The following is an 18,467-nucleotide window of genomic DNA, read 5'->3' on the forward strand; positions in this document are numbered from 1 at the left end:
TTAATTCAGGTATTTTTTCCTGCACTGCGATGGATGTACCTTACAGAGCTGGAAATTCTGCAAACTCGTTTCTTAGTTTCCAGAACTTCAACACAAGCTGCCTGTGGTTGTTCAGCCTTATTTCTCATGAGCTGTAGTGTCCAAGTGGCTGTAACTTGGTTTGGGTTTAGTTGGAAAGTTGCTGCTGTTCTGCAGGGACTGGGTGGGTGAGAGGAGAAAATAGCAGGAAAGGCTTTGCTGGGTGCTGCTGTCCCCGTGTCCCCATCTCCCCGTGTCCCCATCTCCCCGTGTCCCCATCTCATCTCCCCTGTTCCCCCCACCCAGAGTGAAAAACCCACTTGGGAGGGCAAACCTGCAGCTGCTGAATTTCTAATTCCATCCATCTTAAATGTCTCAGCCTCCAGAATCTGATCTCATTCCTTTATAAAAAATATAAGGGGATCTTGGAATTAGTGGAAATTAGATGTGCGACTCTCTAATCTCCTGCACTGAGTAAGATCCTTAATGAAACAGGAACCTAAATACAAATTGCTGGTGTTGCTGTTTCAGCCCTGAACAGCAGCAACGTGGGGACGGGGCGGTTTTGGGGACCGGTGGAGGGAGGACGCGGGTGTCATTGATCTCGAGGGACAGGGCTGCTGCCAAGGGGGTTTCTTTGTTTGGCATGGCATCAGGAACGGGGGATTTCAGAGAAGTCGGGCGAGATCTTCCCTAATCCCGGACAGAACGGGGATGCCCGAGTGCCTGGCACAAAACAAGGTCTTGCAGACATGCTGGGATTATGAATGAATTAAAACGTCATTAGAGTAAAAATTAGAAACAAGGTAACTGAAAGGAAAACAAGATAAAACTATGAGAGATGGAGCAAGTCGTCTTTAAGAGCAGAGATGTCGAACAAAAGCCCGATGAAGGGGACACAGTCGGGTCTGTAGACTGAGCAGTTGCGGTGCTGTAAAAACAAAGTGCTGCGGAATAACTTTTGGGAGAATTAAGTGTGTAACGATGCTGATCTGTTGAAATTAAACACTCCAACCCAGTGAAACTCTTCTGTCTGAAAAGTTCGGAAGAGTTTGCGAAAATATTTCTTTGCTGTTTAAGCTTGTGTTAGAGATGAGGAGGGGGCTGGATCTGACAGGAGGTAAAACAACAGAGGGTTTATTGTAGGAGACACACAGTGAATAATGGGAGAAGTTGTGGGTCCCCATCTTTGGGTACCACAGGGTGGGAGGCTTCTGGGGGGATCAGGACCCTCCCAGCCTGGGAGATGGGGCCAGGGGGGCCCATTAGTGCCCTCAGGGCCCTGACACGACAGTCACAGGGAAAAAATAACGAAGTAATCCAAATGTCCCTGCCAAACTCCCCTCTGTGACATTGAATTATAATCTTTTAAAATATGTTCTGGGTTTGGGATCAGTCTGTGTTTATCTGCTTTGAAAGATTTAGGGATTAGTTGAGTTCATGATACATCCATCACTTGATTATTTAACTTATTTTTCCAATGTATTTGGGATTGAAATGACAGTCAGAAAATGGGTTGGGTGTTTAAAATGGAGGAGCCTCAGAAGTCTGCCCCATAGCATGTATCACTGTCATGCTTTGGTCACTGCGGGCTGGTGTTGGCCAGAAAAGGTGGGTTTTGCCAACTTCTGGATGTTATCTGGACCGGAGGGTGCTGGATGCTCTCGGGCACTGGCTTTGGTGATGCCACGAAACCTGTGGCTGAGTGTCCCATCACCTCTCAGGGACGAAACCCCTGAGAACCTGAGACTCTTTGTTTGCTATTTACCAGTGAAATAACTGCTTGTGGGTTTGGTACATTTATTTTTAGGCAAAGAGCTCAGACGCGTGCCTGTTGCTCCATGCCAAGAGGCAGAAGGTTCTGTGGAGCTGGAGGTTTTGAAGTGGCTGATGGCATCTCAGAGGCTTCGTTGGGTCTTCTCCATCCACACATGAGCTTCTGCAGGGACACACAGCCTCCCGAAAGCTGCTGCTTGTTCCCTGCCTCAGCTCCAATGTCTGTACCTTGTTCCTTCCCCAACTATTTTCCTTGTCTGTTTTGTGGTTATTTCCTATTCTTCTTGGTGTCTGACTGCTCCATACCCTTTGTTTCCTCATTAGCTGTGGGAGCCCCAGGAGGCTGCAGATCCTGGGGAAGTTTCCAGCCCACAGAACCTGAGCCGTGAGAGTTCACAATGGGCTATGAGGAAGCAAAATGTTTTAATGACTTGCATGAGAGATGCCCGAGCCCTGAAATAAACCCTCTGAGAATATTTGGTTTACGTTTATTGGCCTTGGATTGAGTCCCAAACAAATATTTCTCATTATCTAAATATAAGACCTGGGAACCAGGGTCGGTGCTCTATTCCCACTGGCAGTCCTCCTCCTTTGGAGGACTTGGCCATCGTAGGTTCCAACAGACGAACGAGATTGCTGATCTTGGCCAGAATCCATCCTGGGCATCAATTAAAATGAGCCGATCGCAATAATATAAAGAACGTCTGGGAGAAAAACGCTACTCCATAGTCTTGTGGTCATCTTGGGCAACACAACCCATCTGAAGCCATCTGGTACCGGTGGGAGGGCGGCGGCACCGGGAGCTGCTGAGGACCCCCCGCCGCAGGGTGGACCATGCACTTGTACAAACCGGCCTGCGCCGACATCCCGCCCCCCAAGCCGAGCCTGCAGAAGCCGAGCCTGCAGAAGCCGAGCGAAGCGTCGCTGAGGGGCAAGAAGCCAAGCGGGGCTCCCAGGGCCTGTCCCCCCTCCTCAGGGAGGCCCAGCCCGGCCGCCGAGCTGAAGCAGCTGGAGAAGTTCCTGCACCTGCACGGGCTGTCGCTGCTGGAGACCGTCCCGGCCCGGACGGGGATGAACTACAGGTACCTCTGCCGTCCCTGGCTGGGAAATTGGTGGCTGTTCGGTGGCAAACAGCTAAAACTACGGGGAACGTGGCCGGGGAACCATCGGGCACCGTGGTCTGTCTGTGTCCGTGAGTCTGTGCACACCTGCAGGCAGGCTCGCAGAGTCTGAAGATATTGTCTGATGGTTAATGCGTGTGACCCGGTCTTAAGCCTTTGAGGTTTTTTTCCTTCTCTTCTAAGTTGTGTCGCTCTACTGAACTGCCTCTTTTGAATCTGGGTGGAAGGATTTGCCCTTTCTGATGTTTTAATGAAAACTCATTTATTTATGCACGTTAAAAGGATGACGACTGAACAGCAAAACAGAAAACATGGAGAATAGAGGCTTTTTGACTGTGGCTGGTGCTTTGATGCAATGTCTGTCCCTGCCATAAACCTGGAGCAAATGGACTGAAAGCCTGGCTGGGTTCAGGCTGTGAAATATTACAATTATTAATATGTGGCTTGTGTGTTAGAAAGAACATCCAAGAGAGAGGGTCTCGTCCGTGCTGGGAACAAGGACAGCCTGGGCAAAGGGGCTGTAGGCTGGGCGACGATGGGTGAAGACAACATTGATGGGCTTGGTCTATCTGTTGTTATCTTGTTTTGCTTCAGACGAGATTAACTGAAGAGGATGACATCCCCTGTGGAAAGCAGATACAGTCTCCATGCTTTTAATAAAAGAAAAACGTCTTCAAAATGTTTGCTTTCCCTGGAGATTGACTCTTGCCCATGGCTGCTCTGAGCTTAAAATTGAAACAAGATGACAGGTTTGCTATTTGGATAGAAATAGCAGGATTGTGTCACAACTTTAGCTGCTGGCCAGGGATATTTGTTGTTTGGAGACACTGTCCAGGGAGGACGGAGTGAATATTAAAGTGCTTTGGAGCCAGCACTAGAAGAAATGGCAAAGGGCTTTGTACCTCTGCTGTGCCGGCGCCGGCAGGGGATCCTCAGGGCAGCTGGGGTTACGCTGCTTTGAAAGACGGTGTCAATACGGGAGAACCGGGAGGGTTCAAGTGAGGAAGAGGGAGAACGTCCAAGGGCGGTGGGACAGCGTCCGGGGGAGCCGTGCCCGAGCGGGGCTGTGGGAGAGTGATCCCGGTGCCACGCTGGGTTAGCGACGCTGTCCCCAGTCAGGTACTCTGATTAACTGGCGGTTTTTGGTGATTTATTTATTATATCTTTCTAAACTGGAAGCTTCCCTCCCTTCTAGTGAGAAATTCTTTTGCGCCCCTTCTGATGATCCTAATCCCCTGTGGCAGTTGTTTTAAATGGTTGGCGTTAATACACACAGGAAAATTCCTATTTATCGTTGTTATTTCTTGGTTAATTCTGTACTTTCTATGGTGCTGGTCTGCTCTGGACATGGTTTAACTCTTCAGGTGCCCTCACTGAGAAGCACAAGTGGTGTCGTAGCCACACAGTGTTCCCATAAAACACTTTATGATCTGGTGTCTTAAGTTTCCTCCCCAGGAGATTATCCTGCACACCGCCCCGATGTACAGACGCGTCCCTGGTGCTGGGCCCGGCTGTTGCCGAGTCCAGAACGCATCAGCCTAAACTCAACGGAGAACGTGCTCATCCCGCAGGAAAAACCCTGCAAAGAGTTTGGGGAGGGATGGAGACTCGAGCCCCAAACCTGCGGCAGACTGAGTTTTGGAGTCACAGCAAAATGGAATTAATGAGATATTCTGGGAGAGTCTTGTGCCCCGGGGCGGCTGGTGTTGGTTTACCCGGTGCCACAGGCTCCGTGCGAACAGCGTCACACGCTGTTTCTCGACTTATCAAACAGTCTTCATTCATCAGAGCTGTTAGTCACAGTAAAATAAATCATACGTTTAACTTCTGTTGGAGCTGATGGACTCGAGCATGTGCTTAATTTTAAGTGCGTGCATTTTTCATAGCTATAGAATGTTGTGTTTCGCACGCATCATCCCTGGGAGGAGGAGGACGGGAGGCTGTGCAGGGTGCAGAGCGCTCTGCTGCGGAGCAAGAGGGGTTTCCAGCAGCCACCGCTTGCTGCTTTCTGGGGATGTTTGCTCTTCTCGCTTTAGAAATACAGGGGCTCTGGCAGGCTGACTGAGCTCCAATGTTGTCTTTTCCAGCATGGCTTGTTTTGCCTTCCAGACACTTCTTCAGAGGTCTGTAGGTCTAGTCTAGAGACAGCACAGAAAACCCTCCAACTCTCTTTTTTATTAAGAGCTATTTAATTAGAGTGGAAAGTAATGAATTATCAACAATAAACTCTCACTAAAATATGCCTAAGCTAGTTGGTTTATAGGATGGTTAGTAGTTCTTCCTTTCATCGCTTTAGCAAATACAGCTTAGTTCAGCCTATTACTGAATAACCAGCAGCGCATGAGCTTAGTTTGTTTCTGCCGACAACAGAAATGCCATTTGCAAAGCCAGTTTGGCACTTTATTATCCAACAGGGTGTTCATCGCGCGGCTTCCTTCCATATGCACTTTGGTGGGGTTGAGCTCTTAGGGACTGAACTGTGTGAGCTGGGAAGCGATGGCTGTAAAACTTGTTAATATTCCACTCATGCGTGGTTAAAACAGCATCTCTCCACTTGGGCAGCTGCAGTCCGAGAGCCTGGAGGTGAAATGGGAGGTGTCTGCAAACACACGCGGGCAACTTTTGCAGAACGCGCTGTTGGCAAATGTTCCACGTGGGAAGTATTTATGGAGGTCACAGACTGCGGAGGCGCTGCTGGTTAACCCACCCACAGCCTTTGGAGCTGGGGCTAGCGTTTTCTATTTGTATCTCATCCATTTTATATTTAGTGGAGGTTGTGTTCGGGGAGGGTGAGTTCTTTGTGCAGCACACAAGCCCCTGACAAACTCTCTTTTTGGGGTGAGCCCCCAGCCAGGCTGTCCCACATCCCGAGGAAGCGCTGGGATGCTCTGCCCGGATCACGTTGCTTTTGCTGATGAAGCTGATCAAAAACTTGCACTTTAGGACTGTCAGGCTGAAGCTCTTGTCTGAAGACCAGCCAGCAGGGAGCCCTTGGCAGGAGGTTTCCTTTTCGTTTCCTGATTGCAAAGGGGAATGTCCCCATGGCAGAGCAAGGAGCTGGGTGACGAGGGGGCACCCGCAAATCCTCAAACTGATGGCACAACCCACCCCCAGCTCCTGCTTTGTCCCCAAATCACTCACAGTCTTGTTTGACGTGTGGGGAGGAGACGGCGGCTCCTGCTGTGACAAAAACAGCGCTGGGACCAGATAGCCAAGATCTCTTAATTCTGGAAAACTAATGTGCTTGCTGTGGCTAAATACAGCAAGAGGGAATATCAGAGCGCTCTAGGGACAAACTGGTGGTAAGAGGGTTGATTCGTATGTCTAATTTGGTGAGTGTCTTGCATTGATACAAGTCTGTGTCAGGAAAAACGATAAGGGAGTGAAATACGCAGTGTGCAGCGCCAGAACGAACCTCGTCCTTCAACTGCATTATTTACTTTCTGGGTATGACAAGCGATCAAATGCTCAATTTGCTGGGCAGGCCCTCCAGTTTGGTAACTTCACCAAGACTATCACGGTACGTGGGTAACAGGGTCAAACCCTGAGATAACAACAGGCTTTTGGTGAGGACCAGGATCTGGTGGTGACCACCACCATGGGCAGAAAGAGAAAATACTCCTGCAGCGGAGCTGTTGCTGAAATGTGCCCATCACCCTGGAGCTTTGTCAGCTCGTGGTAGACACAAAGGCAAACACCCTGCTGCAAAAATGTAATGTGGATAACAGTAAATACTGTTGTGTTTGGGGGTTTTTTTGTTTGTGAGAAAGCAGAGGGCTCTGAGTGATGGGATTGTCCCTGAACCCACTGATTAAACAGGCTTTTAGCTCAGAAAAAGGTGATTGGCAGGGATTACAGCAGCTGTGTTTAAAACCAGGAACAGCCTATAGCAAACAACTCGTGGTGTCCCATAATGCAGGAACTGGGGGGAATGCGAATGGCTTTTCTGGACAACAGGTTTAAAATATAGGAAACATTTCCCTTGTGTCTTGTAATGAAACCGGGGAGCTCATTTTCACAGGATGTTTTGGATGCTGGGGATATGAGCATGTTCAAAATGTTATTAAGTACCAGGCTGTCAGGGTTTAAGCCCGGCTTGCAATTCAAGCCATGAGAGCCGCTTGAAAACACTTAAAAAATGCATAAAAATTTAAATAACTAACAAAAATAATAAAAACCACTTAAAACCCCTTAAAATTCTAATGGAGGGGGTAAGGGCCTGATTTGGGGGAATGTTGGGGTGAGTTTTGGTCATAAAATAATGAAAAGTGGTGAAAGAATTGAAAGGGAAGGGAGAAACTCATGGACTGAGATAAAAACAGTTTAATAAAATAACAATACTAATATACTAACAAAATGTAAATTAAGTGATGCTCGGTGCAATTCCTCACAAACTCTGTCCACGCTGAGCAGCTGGTGTTGGGAAGACAGAGCAGCCTGGTCCAAAACAGCCGAAAAAAGGCAGAAAGGGCAGAGAGCAACCGCAAAATGGCAAAAACCCAACGCTCAGACCTCCCAGATGGAACTGAATTGGAATGGAGCTGAACTGGAACGGCCTAACAAGCCGGGAAACCTGACTCCCGTTAGATCCGAAGCGTGATGCTGATGGTAAAGACTCTTTTCAGTGAGGTCTGTCCCATCCGTGTCCCCTTCCTCACTGCCCCACACCTGCGGACAGAGAGCCCAGAATGACCTTGGGCTCCCCAAAACCGGCTAAGATAGCAGAAAATTCTTGCATTCTCGTCATACCAACTCAACACCACCGGAAAGTCACTTGAAGAAAGCTTTAACGCTGCCCTGGGCTTCTGTCTTCTTATTCTCAAACTGAACTCAAACAAGGAGCAAGCTAGCTAGGGATAAGAAAAGTTTCGAACTGCTTGAGCAAAATTAACTCCATTTCAGTCAAACCAGCGCACAGACAAGGCCATGAAAGGCTATTAAATACAAAGCGGTGGATTTAACCACTAGCACAGCAGATTTTTAGATGGCAGATGGCAGAAAGCAGAGATGATATACCAGGAAAGGCATTACAGCGTTTTTGTTCAGTTCCTTTATAATATTTTCTCGAGACTGGCTCCTGGGCCCTGTCTGAGCCACAGGGGACAGGTCGGTGTGCAGGAGGAGCAGGCAGACCATGCCCTTCATCCCTTGTCCCTCATTCGAGGGTCGTGTTTGTATCCCTGCAGAGAGGGGAATTTGGGAATGATGCCTTTGCCACACCAGCTTTTCCAGGCTCCCTTGGTCAGGCTCTGGTCATGCACTGAAGCTTTGAAATATCTAATATTTAGATGGCAAAATATATGAGAGTGCTTGATGCAGTCCTATAATCCTGCACTGTAATCCCGTCCTAATCTGCTCAGTTCGGAGCACAGTTGCATTATATTTATTGGGATATAGCTTAAAGCGTTAATGTTTTCCCTATTTCCTGTGCAGATGGATCTATAGAGCTGCATCCAGCTGTGTCCTTTTTAATAGCCAGTGTAATTTTTCATCAATAGTTGTTTGTTTCTCTTTCAGGCTGTTCAACTATGCAGCCAGTTCTCTAGTGACAACAGATACTCCCATGTCTATCCTTTTTCCAAATTATTGCATTTTCCGCTTGCTCCTTGCTTTTTGTATTGTGAATTCATGCATGAATGGGGGAGGACGGGATGAAAACATGGGGCGCTTGTGGGTAAGGATGTGAACAGGTTATCTACACGTGTGTATGGTGTTTGCAGCACAATATTTCCTCCTTGAAGCAAGAAATGCTGTTTTCCCCCTTCAGAAGAAGGGGACACAATCCGGCATGCAGCGTGAGCCCACGTCCCCGCCGCGTTTCGGCAGGAGGAGCTCTTCACCCACGGCGAGGACGCCGGATCCCCCGCCTGCTGCCTTCTGGCTGCCGCCCTCGCCGGCCCCGCACACGCGTGAACGTGCACACACGCGCACACGCACGCACGTGCACACACGCTGCCTTTTGTAGTATGAACTCAATGACAGCGACGGAGCCGCATAAAAGCTCAGATTACCCGGTGGCGCTGCCAGGGTTACTCACTCCTCTCGGTAGAACGCTCCCCATGCCGCGGGTGGAAGACAAAGCAAATTTGCCCTCCCGGCTCGCCACTCCGGCAGTAAATCGCGGCTCAGCCTTAGCTGTGTGCATCGGGAATTTGCACGCTCGCTCCTGCTTTTCGCACACCTTCTGCTCCTGCCGAGCTGCAGCTGAGAGCGGCGCTGGCAGACGCTGGATAAATCAGCAGCTCGGTGGGCAGGTGCTGCCGCGCCGGCTCCCCGCTCCCCTCTCCCCGCTCCCCTCTCCTTGCTCCCCTCTCGCCGCTCCCCTCTCCCCGCTCCCCTCTCCCTGCTCCCCGCTCCTCTCTCCCTGTTCCCCGCTCTCCTCTCCCCGCTCCCCGCTCTCCTCTCCCTGCTCCCCGCTCCCCTCTCGCCGCTCCCCTCTCCCCGCTCCCCTCTCCCTGCTCCGCCCTCCCCTCTCCCCGCTCCCCGCTCCCCTCTCCCTGTTCCCTGTTCCCCGCTCCCCTCTCCCCGCTCCCCTCTCGCCGCTCCCCGCTCCCCTCTCCCCGCTCCCCGCTCCCCGCCGCGGTGCAGAGCGCAGCCGGTGCCGCTCCGGGGGGCTGTCTGGGAAGTTTGGGCTGTTTCTGGGTTTGAAATCTGCAGTCTGTGTGCATGCCCTGGGGTGAAACTTGGTCCGTGCGGTCTTGCTTAAAACAGGTTTTATCTGGGTGTCTTTGGGCTGACTTTGGGATCTGCTGAGGCTGGGACCTCGCCGTATGTTGCACTGATACAAACTGCTGAGTGGTGGATCGGAGGGTTTGACTTTAGGAAAATCTCAGCTAAAGCTTGTCCAGCAGCTGTGCAGTCAGTGCTTTGTGTCATTGCTTTAGGAAATGATCATAAAACCTGGCTCTGGCAAGGCTTTGAAGAGCTGAACTTCAGCGCTGGGCTGGGAGCGGGTCTCTGTGTCACCCGCTGTGGTGTGTTGTCACAGATGGCCACTGTTCAGGGAATAAAAGTGGATTTTGGTCTTCAATGCAAAGCCAATACTGATGCAATAGTAACTCTTTTGCTTTGCTGAATTAAAGTAAATAACAAAACACAATGGAAGAGCAGTTGCTCTTCCAACATCTTTTCCCTCCTGCCCCATCCCTCCCACTGCCATTTCCCAGTATGAGCAGAAAATGTCCCTTCCCAGCCCTGCAAGTCTGTGGCCCAGTCTGTGCTTAGAGAATTCCTGTCATTTTTCTCTCTTAGTTATTAATCCTGATTTGTACCCTAATTGTTATTGATAGTGAGTTTTCATTGCATTCAGAATTTGCAGGTGTGACAGCCTGCGGTAATATAAAGAGCAAACTTTCCTGGAAATGAGATGCTTTGTTCAACGCAGCAGATGCCAAAGGCAAAACATTTAGGATAAGAAGTGCCCTTCTGAGACCCAGGGATATCAGGAAGAATTTAACAGAATCAAGGAGGAAAGTGCCTGAGAGGAGGCGAAACTGCGATGTGATTCCAATCAAGCTTAATTATAACACAGAGCTGTTGGGCACAGGGACCTCTCATCATCACATTGTGGATTTCTCCTCTCCAGAATTCCTCTGGCATCAGGAAATAGTTGCTGGGTCAAGGCAGTGGATGGAGGGAATCCTTAGGGGATCTCCTGGGGATTCTCTCTCGGTACTTCTAGATATACTTTCTTGTGTTATCTGCTATGAAATACCAGGTGTAAGTGCGGTAATTTGGGATGCTGCTCCTCTGGGAGCAGCTGCTGGTGTGGGTACCAATGGGTTGGGCCGTACCAACATCTCCCCAGCCTGCTCAGCAGGGCAATGCTTTGCACCGGTCTTTGCATCACAACTTGGGGTTTTTTTCCATTTTAAGCAAGTCAAAGCAATCTCCTGAAATGTGGTTTTATTATTCTGTGTTTTCCCACACTGGGGTGACCACCTTTCTATTTCTGCATCTCCCCATCAGGCAGAGGCCCTGGGGTGGGATGCAGGCAGCGGACTCCCCTGGCTCTGCTACCCAGGGATGGTGAGCTGAACGGCAGCTTTTTCGGTGGCAAACCTGCCTGCTGCAGACCTGCTGCTGCCTGATAAGCCTCGTTTTGTTCGTTTGTTTTCAGTGTGCATTTTCTAGGCTTCATCCCTGGGCCAGGAAGATTCCAGAAGACAACACAGTGTTTCCATAATTCCAGTAGCGCAGTCGCTGTTTTTTCCTGGGGTGTTTGTGAAGTACCTGGGGAGTCCGAACAGGTGAGGTTGTTAGGGGAGCTGCTCCCCCACCAGCACTCAGTGTCCCATCCCTGCTGTGGTGATGAAATGCACATTTTGTCACTGGTGAAACAGACATCCCATAGATCGCAAGAGTAATTATTCTTTTTTTCCCTGAGGATCTAATGAGTGGTTATGCGTTTGGCAATATGTAACGATCCTCTTGCAAATGCTTTTGTTAATTAAATGGGCGCCATTCCAGCACAGAAGTGGTTGTTCAATACCCTTTGGGATGCGCTGGGAGATGGGGATGCGAGTGGCTCCTTGGCTCAGCAGGGCTTGGAGAGCACCAGAAGGCTCCATGGTGCCTTGTGCTTAATTTTCTAAAACGACATTGTACCTCTCTGAGCTACATCGTGACTCAGCTGCAAAAATAAAAGCTACAAAGTCTTTGCAGAGGGCTGGGAGTGAAGACAGCAATGTTTTCCCCTTGGTCCAAAGGGAGTGGGGGGAAAGTTAGGGACGTACGGAGTGCCTGCAGTCCCTGGCTTCTGCCTGCACCCCTGGGCAGGCACCAGACGGTCCCAAATCCTGCTCTGGCCAGACCTCCTGTTGGAACAAGTCACCTTCTCCAGGTAAAAAGCAGATTCCAGAAGTCCTGAAATGGTATATTTTTTTAAGTAGCGCTGTAGGCTGTAATAGTAACTCAGCGGCGGAGGAAGTGCTGACGCAAGGGGTTTTGCTGCATCACGCTCCCTGAAGAGGAGGCCGGCAGCGGGAAAAGGCAACGATAAAATTAATTGGGCTGAAGATCATTTCTTAGTAATCTGCTGCACTTCAGCAAATGACATTGTTCTGGGTGACGTGATCATTCTCCCCCATGACTAATTCCAGCAGATGCCTCCCATTATTTTGGGAGCGCTGGTCAATGAGAAGAGTTTTCTCTCCAACGCAGGGAGTGAGATCTTGTGCGAGTGTTGCTGAATGCAGCTGATGGGATTTGTACCCCGTACCACTCACCTTCATAATTAGAAATGTCGCTGCCGAATGAGAGAATCTCTGGAGAAGGTGACATTTTCATAATGTGTGTTATTCAGTCTTGGTTTACAGTAACTAGTGGCTGATGGAAACCCTCAGGTTTTATGTAGTTTATTCAGCTTCTGCCCCAGCTGGTCAGGGCAGGTGGGACGTTGGCCAAAGGGGTATTTGCTGGAAGAAAGTTTTGCCAACGAATCTCCTGTAGCTCTTTATTCTGACCCTCTGCCAGCTCATCTCAAAGAATTAGAAGTTATTGCATGATAATTAGTCATCCATCTGCTATAGCGCGGCCCGGAAAAGGGCAGAACGGAGTTGTGTGTTATTCAGCATCCCAGACTGAGTCCTTAGCAACATATTTCTTCATATAAGTTAATTTAGAGTTTTAAGCTTGGGCGATATTTGACGTGTATGGATGATGGAGTAATATACATAATTGCCTAAAATCTGCTGTTTGATAAGCACAATAAGTTGGAAGAACATAGCTCAGGCTGAGCTTTATTTGGAAAGCATTTATTGATCGAGTTATGCAAAACACCTGGGAAAAAATCTGCATTTTCTGTATGCACAGTGCGTATGGCAAGACGGAAAACCTCTCGTTTGCCACGAGCCACCAGCCTCAGCGCATTTCTCTAGCTCTTCGCCTTCCTTTTAGCTATTTTACAGAATTATCCAACCGCTGCCCAAGGGGAGGATGTCCGGGGCTGATGCTGCTTCCCTCAAAAACCCCTGAAATGCAACAGAAATGGGAAAAGTGTTGAGCAACTCGTGGGCAGATGCTCTGTGCTGTCCCTGAGCCTGGCACAGGCTCCTGGGCCCCACTGCTGCTGCTGGGGATGCTCCATTGCCCCATAACCGGGATACACCAGGGGCTCCAGCCCCACCTCAGGGGGAACATATGAAAGAAAACCTCTTGTACTGTGCAATGGAGCTTCATACAGCTCTAAGTGTTTTAATCATGTTTAATCCTGTTCAGTGTATTACAGTACATTAAAATAATGGTCGTTTCTGGAGCCTATCTTGTAAGCCGCTGGCTTTCAGTCAGCTGAGAAATGGAATAGATAACATGGAAAAATTAAATTACCTGGTTTGGAGTGGGGGTTAGGGCAGCTAATGGGGCCATCAGCAATCTGGCAGGGATGTTTTCCGTCTGCAGGGATAAGTGACTCATTAACTGAATTGGGTGCCTGGTAGGTCACATCCCTCTTGTAAGACACAGGGAGCTCTGGGGCTTGGTTTCAGTATTGATTCTTTCACATTACATTAGGCGACAATTTACTTGACATTGTGTAGCTCTGGTTACAACCGTCCCAAAGCTCTTTGGTAGTGGGCGGCTCTCCTGGTGCCCAAGGGCTGTACCAGGGGTGCTGTGGCTCTTGGCAGTGGGTTGGGAGCGAGATGGGAGTTTGTCCATCAATTCCTCATGAGCAGATCTCTGTATGATATATGGATTGAAACAAAAAAAAAGAGAGGGGGGAATTCTGAGATGTAGTGTGTTTAGGAAGTTGTTTGGAAAAGGTAAATTTTCTCCTTTGGTGGTGTTTATTTAGAATAAAACATTTCTGCAGGGCAAGGCTGTAGCTGAGGGTCTCTGTGCTGGAGCGGAGCAGGAACCCTCAGCAGCGCTGCCCGCAGGGAAAACGTCTCACACATCTGTCACCCTGCTGGCAGCTGCCTCCATTCTCATTAGAATTAAGCAAAGCTAGTGTATTTTTCATGCCGGTTTTGATTCGGTTATCGTTTCATCATATCCTGCAGAATCCATAATGTGAACATGGGGACCGTCCCTGCGGAGGAGCTGGGCAGCGTTGGCAGTTTTGCACAGCGCGTGTCCCCAGGGCTGGGACGATGCTGTTGTATTTATCCTGGGCCTGAACGCACTACACATGTTCCCAGCAGCCTGGTGCCATTTGCCCCTGATGCTCCGCAGTGTCACGGTCCCAGTTCTGGTCCCTTTTTGGAGCCTGGATGGTGGGTATGGGCTGGATCTGGTGTTAATCGCACATCTCGTGTGCTCTCAGAGGCAGCCTGGGCTGGGCACTGCAGCCAGCCGGGCTGGAAACCCGCCAGAACGACGCCTTTTAACTAAAAAACATATAATGGGAATTTTGATTAGTCTTCCTCAACTGCGATTACAGATGCAAATGAAGTTTTTCATGTGAAACAAACGGAAACGTGATGACTGTTTGCTCGATAAGCGCGGTGCGTTTGTTCTGCGTCGCGTTTCCTCGCCAAGCTCCGAGCCTTGTTATCAAAAATAAACGTTCCTTGTGGGTTTAGATACACCCTGAAAGAGCTACAAATCACTGTGGGGTTCATTGCTGCTGCGTCAGCCGGGACAGCTCCTCAGCTGAGCGGGTGAGCATCCCGCTGCAGCAAGACCTTGGCTGTTAATTGCAATTAATACCCCAGAAGTCCTTTGGGGAGATGCATCCTAACACCAGCTCACTCCTGGGTTCTTCTCCCCCTGCTCCTGGGTGGCAGCATGGCCAGTGTCCATATCAGCCCAGTTCAGGGAGAAGTAACTGAATGGCTGCAATCAGCAGTAATTAGCCCAGCAGGAGCCCTGTTTCCAAACAGCTGTTGAGCTGGAGTGAAATGGCTCAGTCTCTGTATTTATAACCAGAGCTTTTATGGCCCAATGAAAATTTTATTGGGACATAACACCGAATTTCCCAGAGCGCGTCCTGCTGTGCTGCAGAAGAATTATCGTGTGGAAGCCTGAAACTCCAGGATTCGTGACAGCAGATGAAGATAATTCTCGTGAAGGCCAGTCTTGGAGGCTGCTGCCCAAAGCCTCCGTGATGGAGTTGGGAAAGGCCGCCGGGGACAGGCTGCGAGGGCTGATCTGTTGGGCATTTTTGAGGTGGAAAACCCCAAGGCAGAGCTCTGCCTTCCCCAGACCCCGCTCCTGGCGCCGGATTCTGTCGTCACGGCCAGATGGGTTTTTGGTGCTTCTGTGCAGCTTTCTGAAGTTTGGCTGATCCACTTACATTACGTGCAAAGTCAAAACATCCAGGGTGATTAAAACTCTATCATGAACGCTGAAATGCTATTTTTAATGTATCTCTAGCCTGAAAGCGGGGACTTTTCCTGTCCTGCAGCATCTCAGCAGTGCCCGGTGCTGCTCTGGCCGCGGGTGCAGAGGGAAAGCTGCTGGGAAGAAGCAGCTACAGGGCGATTAAAAGATTGACAGAGCCTGCCAGAATTTATACGCAGCATTTTGGTGCTACCAAAGACGCAGGCTTAGCTGCCGCTCAGCTTAAATTCGATGAAGTGAAGAAGGCGCTAATTGATATTTGTCCAGTGAAACGCTCTGCTTGGGTAGAACGACCTGGCAGTGTAATTGGTGCGAATGGTCTCTGACTGCGGCCATCAGGAAGCAACGTCTCCAGCCAGGCTTGACATAAAGTTTCAAAATTGCTTCACCAGAAGGTGAAATATAAAGGAAAAACAAATAAGCGAGGGGTGTGTTTGGGGTGAGCTGTGCCAGAGGGCCGGGTCGGCAGCAGCTTGGAATGTTTCATCTGCCCCGCACTGAAGGACTTGGGTTTATTTTTATGTTTTGGGCTGCAGACTCATATTATTTCCACTGATTCAGCAGAGCTGAGCTGCTGCCCGGCCCCGTGGAGCTGATGTCCCCGGCGCTGTCCCCTGCCTGTGGGGACCCTGGGGACCGGTTGTCCATCACCGCTCAGCCGCACGGTCCCAGCTCCCGCGGGGCCTTCCAAGGGACCAGACATGGTCTGAATGAAGTATTTTTGCTTTATGGAGGTTTCCATTCTGCTCGCTGCAGTGCTGCTTCTCATCCCGCCCCTGCAAGGTCCTGGGCAAAGAAACAGCCTGGTCAGGGTATTGAAATATGTACCTGTGCAGGAGCCACAAACCATCTCCTGGCTTCCTCGCTTGCCTAGAGCATCCTACTTGTCTGCATTTGGCTCTTTATTTTGAACCCTGGGATGGATGTGGTGGCTTCTGGGGCAGGGGACAAGAGGGGTCACAAGAAAGGCAAGGCCAGCGTGGTCACGAGCATCTGTGTTAAACCAGATTTGCTTGATGGAGTGTTTTGAGCAAGTTGTTTAATGAGCGGTTGTTGTCTTCCTCAGGGGGAAATGCACATGTATGTCTTGGCAAAGAGGTGTGTCTGTAGCGGTTTGGTGGCACCGGGGTGGCACTGGGAGCCTGGCCGGGGGCTCATGCTGAGCCCAAGCTGCCACCGCACCCCAGAACCGTCCTCACCGCCGCTGTCACGTACCCCTGGTTTTATAAGCTTAGGATTTTCATGATACAGAATTATGTTATTCTAATGTTTTAGTCTAGAAGTGATTATCTTGTTCATGGAAAAGAACTAAATCCTGTGTTTAAATACATATTTCTCTGGCAGAGTCTGTAACGCCCCTGAAGCTAAGCGGCTTGAGTTAATATGCTCTGTGGGATGTGCTGGTGCAGAATGAGACTGTCCCTTTGCATCCCTCCCTGGGGTGCACACCCGAGGGCGTGGGCAGCAGTGGCAGCAGGGACAGTGACCAGGACCTGGGGGATGGTGCCCGGGCACGTCCCCAGGACCAAGTGATGCTGCTCAGCTGGCAGAGCCAGCTGCTGACTGCAGCAGGGGCTCCTCAGAGCTGTACAGCAAGATGTAAAAATAAATGCTATTTCTTGAAATATCTGTGCCCGACAAGAGGGTGGTGTATGTCCATCAGACACAAACATAATCCCGGTTTCGTCAGTCTTGCTTTGATCTCTGAAAGGCAAAGCTGGGCTCCAAAAGCTGTGCTTAGCCTGCTGGGCTGTCAAGGCAGAGCCCCGAATGCCACCACCATACTCCAGCTGCATCCCCCAGGCCCATGGGGACAAGGGGATGTCCTGGATGAGCTCCTGTCATGGGACATCTTGGTGTCACTACCCCCCGGCATATGCCCCTGTATGACGCGCTTTTCTGAAGATGTAGCAGCATTTATTTGGGATCTGTAATCCTAGCTCACTGCTTCCCTGTCTGAAACTCTCAAAGCTGTGTTTCATGTCTGCCATGGAGCCTTGCAGCGGTTAGTTCAGCTGGTTCTTTCCGACTTCCACTCCATGGATCAGCCCTCCCTCCCTCCAGACCTCGCACCAAGGGCTCCGTCTGCCCCGATGGGAGTTTGCTTCTCTGGCATACGATTAACTGTTAATCATCTTTTGGAAAAATATCACAAAATAACTTTCTTTGCTATAATGCTTTCCATCCTTAAAGAAATGTGCTGTATAAATTAGATAAAGGAGCTGCCAAGAGCTCGTCAGGAGCCGTTCCCCGTCGCCGGGCGGTGGGTGGCCTTGGCTGGCTGCCGCCTGCCCACGCAGCCGCTCGCACACCCCTCGGCAGCATGGACGGGGGAGAAAACTGCGCCGGGCCCCCACCGCAGGGGAGGAGATCAAGAGTTTGTCATCCCGAGTTCAGAACAGGATTTTATCGCCACGTCAGCATCTCCAGCTTCCCTCTTTGTGCCGCCGCTCCTGCTCCCCCTTCACGTGGCGATGCTGGGGGGTTTCCAGCCCTGGGGCTGCTCCCCCGCCAGGGACAGGGTCCTGGGCAAGAAGCAGGGAATGGGCAGGGGACGCCTAGGGGTGCCCCCACCTTCACCCCAGCACTCCTGGGAGCCAGAGGGCAGATATAGGGGGGCATGGTGAACCCCACGGACCACTTCCCACCCCTGCAGGAAGGGACAGAGGGTGACCGCAGCCCTTGGCCACCTCCTGGCTCATCACTGTCACCCACACACACCCCATGGGTGCCCTCTCCTGGGGGTCTGCACCCAGAAGAGCCCAGGGCTGCTCTGCTGGGGACAGTGATGGGCAGGGAGTCCTGGGAGGGCTCCAAACCGCCCCCATCCCCGCGTCACTCTCCCCCAGCCCCGGGGTCTCGGGGCTGCCCCTGGGAGCAGTGACACACGGTGACACTCAGTGACAGCACTGGTGAGGTGCAGCTCGGAGCTGGGCTCCGGCTCTGGCTGCAGCCCCAGCCGCAGTGAGGGACCAGGGACAGGGACGGTTTTTGCTTCAGAGGTTTTGCGCTGCAGCGGATTCGGATGGCGATGCTGGGGGAGAAGGGATTAACCCCGGCACTGCTGCCAGCCTGGCTCTGCAGGCAGCTCCGCCTGCCAGAAACACAGGATTAATGTGTTAATGCTGTAGCAGAGCGATTTTTCTCCCCCCTCCCCCTTCTTTTTTTTTTTTTTCTTTCTTTCCATAATTAGCCCATTTTACCATCGAATTGCTCCCCGCTACAAGAGATCCTCTCCCTGCTCAGCGATGCCGGCAGCAGCTATTTTTA

General features: G+C 50.6%; 1 protein-coding gene across 1 annotated transcript in view; it reads left to right on the plus strand.

The window, feature by feature from the left end:
- The first annotated feature begins 2,520 nt into the window (after positions 1 to 2,520).
- KCNAB1 (potassium voltage-gated channel subfamily A regulatory beta subunit 1) overlaps positions 2,521 to 18,467 on the plus strand; it is a 61,891-nt gene continuing 45,944 nt past the window's right edge. Inside the window, exon 1 of the mRNA XM_005507174.4 lies at positions 2,521 to 2,876. Within this exon, the coding sequence (XP_005507231.2) occupies positions 2,629 to 2,876 (248 nt within the window). The 5' untranslated portion in view covers positions 2,521 to 2,628. The remainder of the gene's footprint in view (positions 2,877 to 18,467) is intronic.

The sequence above is a fragment of the Columba livia genome, chromosome 9 (genome assembly GCF_036013475.1).
Source record: "Columba livia isolate bColLiv1 breed racing homer chromosome 9, bColLiv1.pat.W.v2, whole genome shotgun sequence".
Taxonomy (NCBI): Eukaryota; Metazoa; Chordata; class Aves; order Columbiformes; family Columbidae; genus Columba; species Columba livia.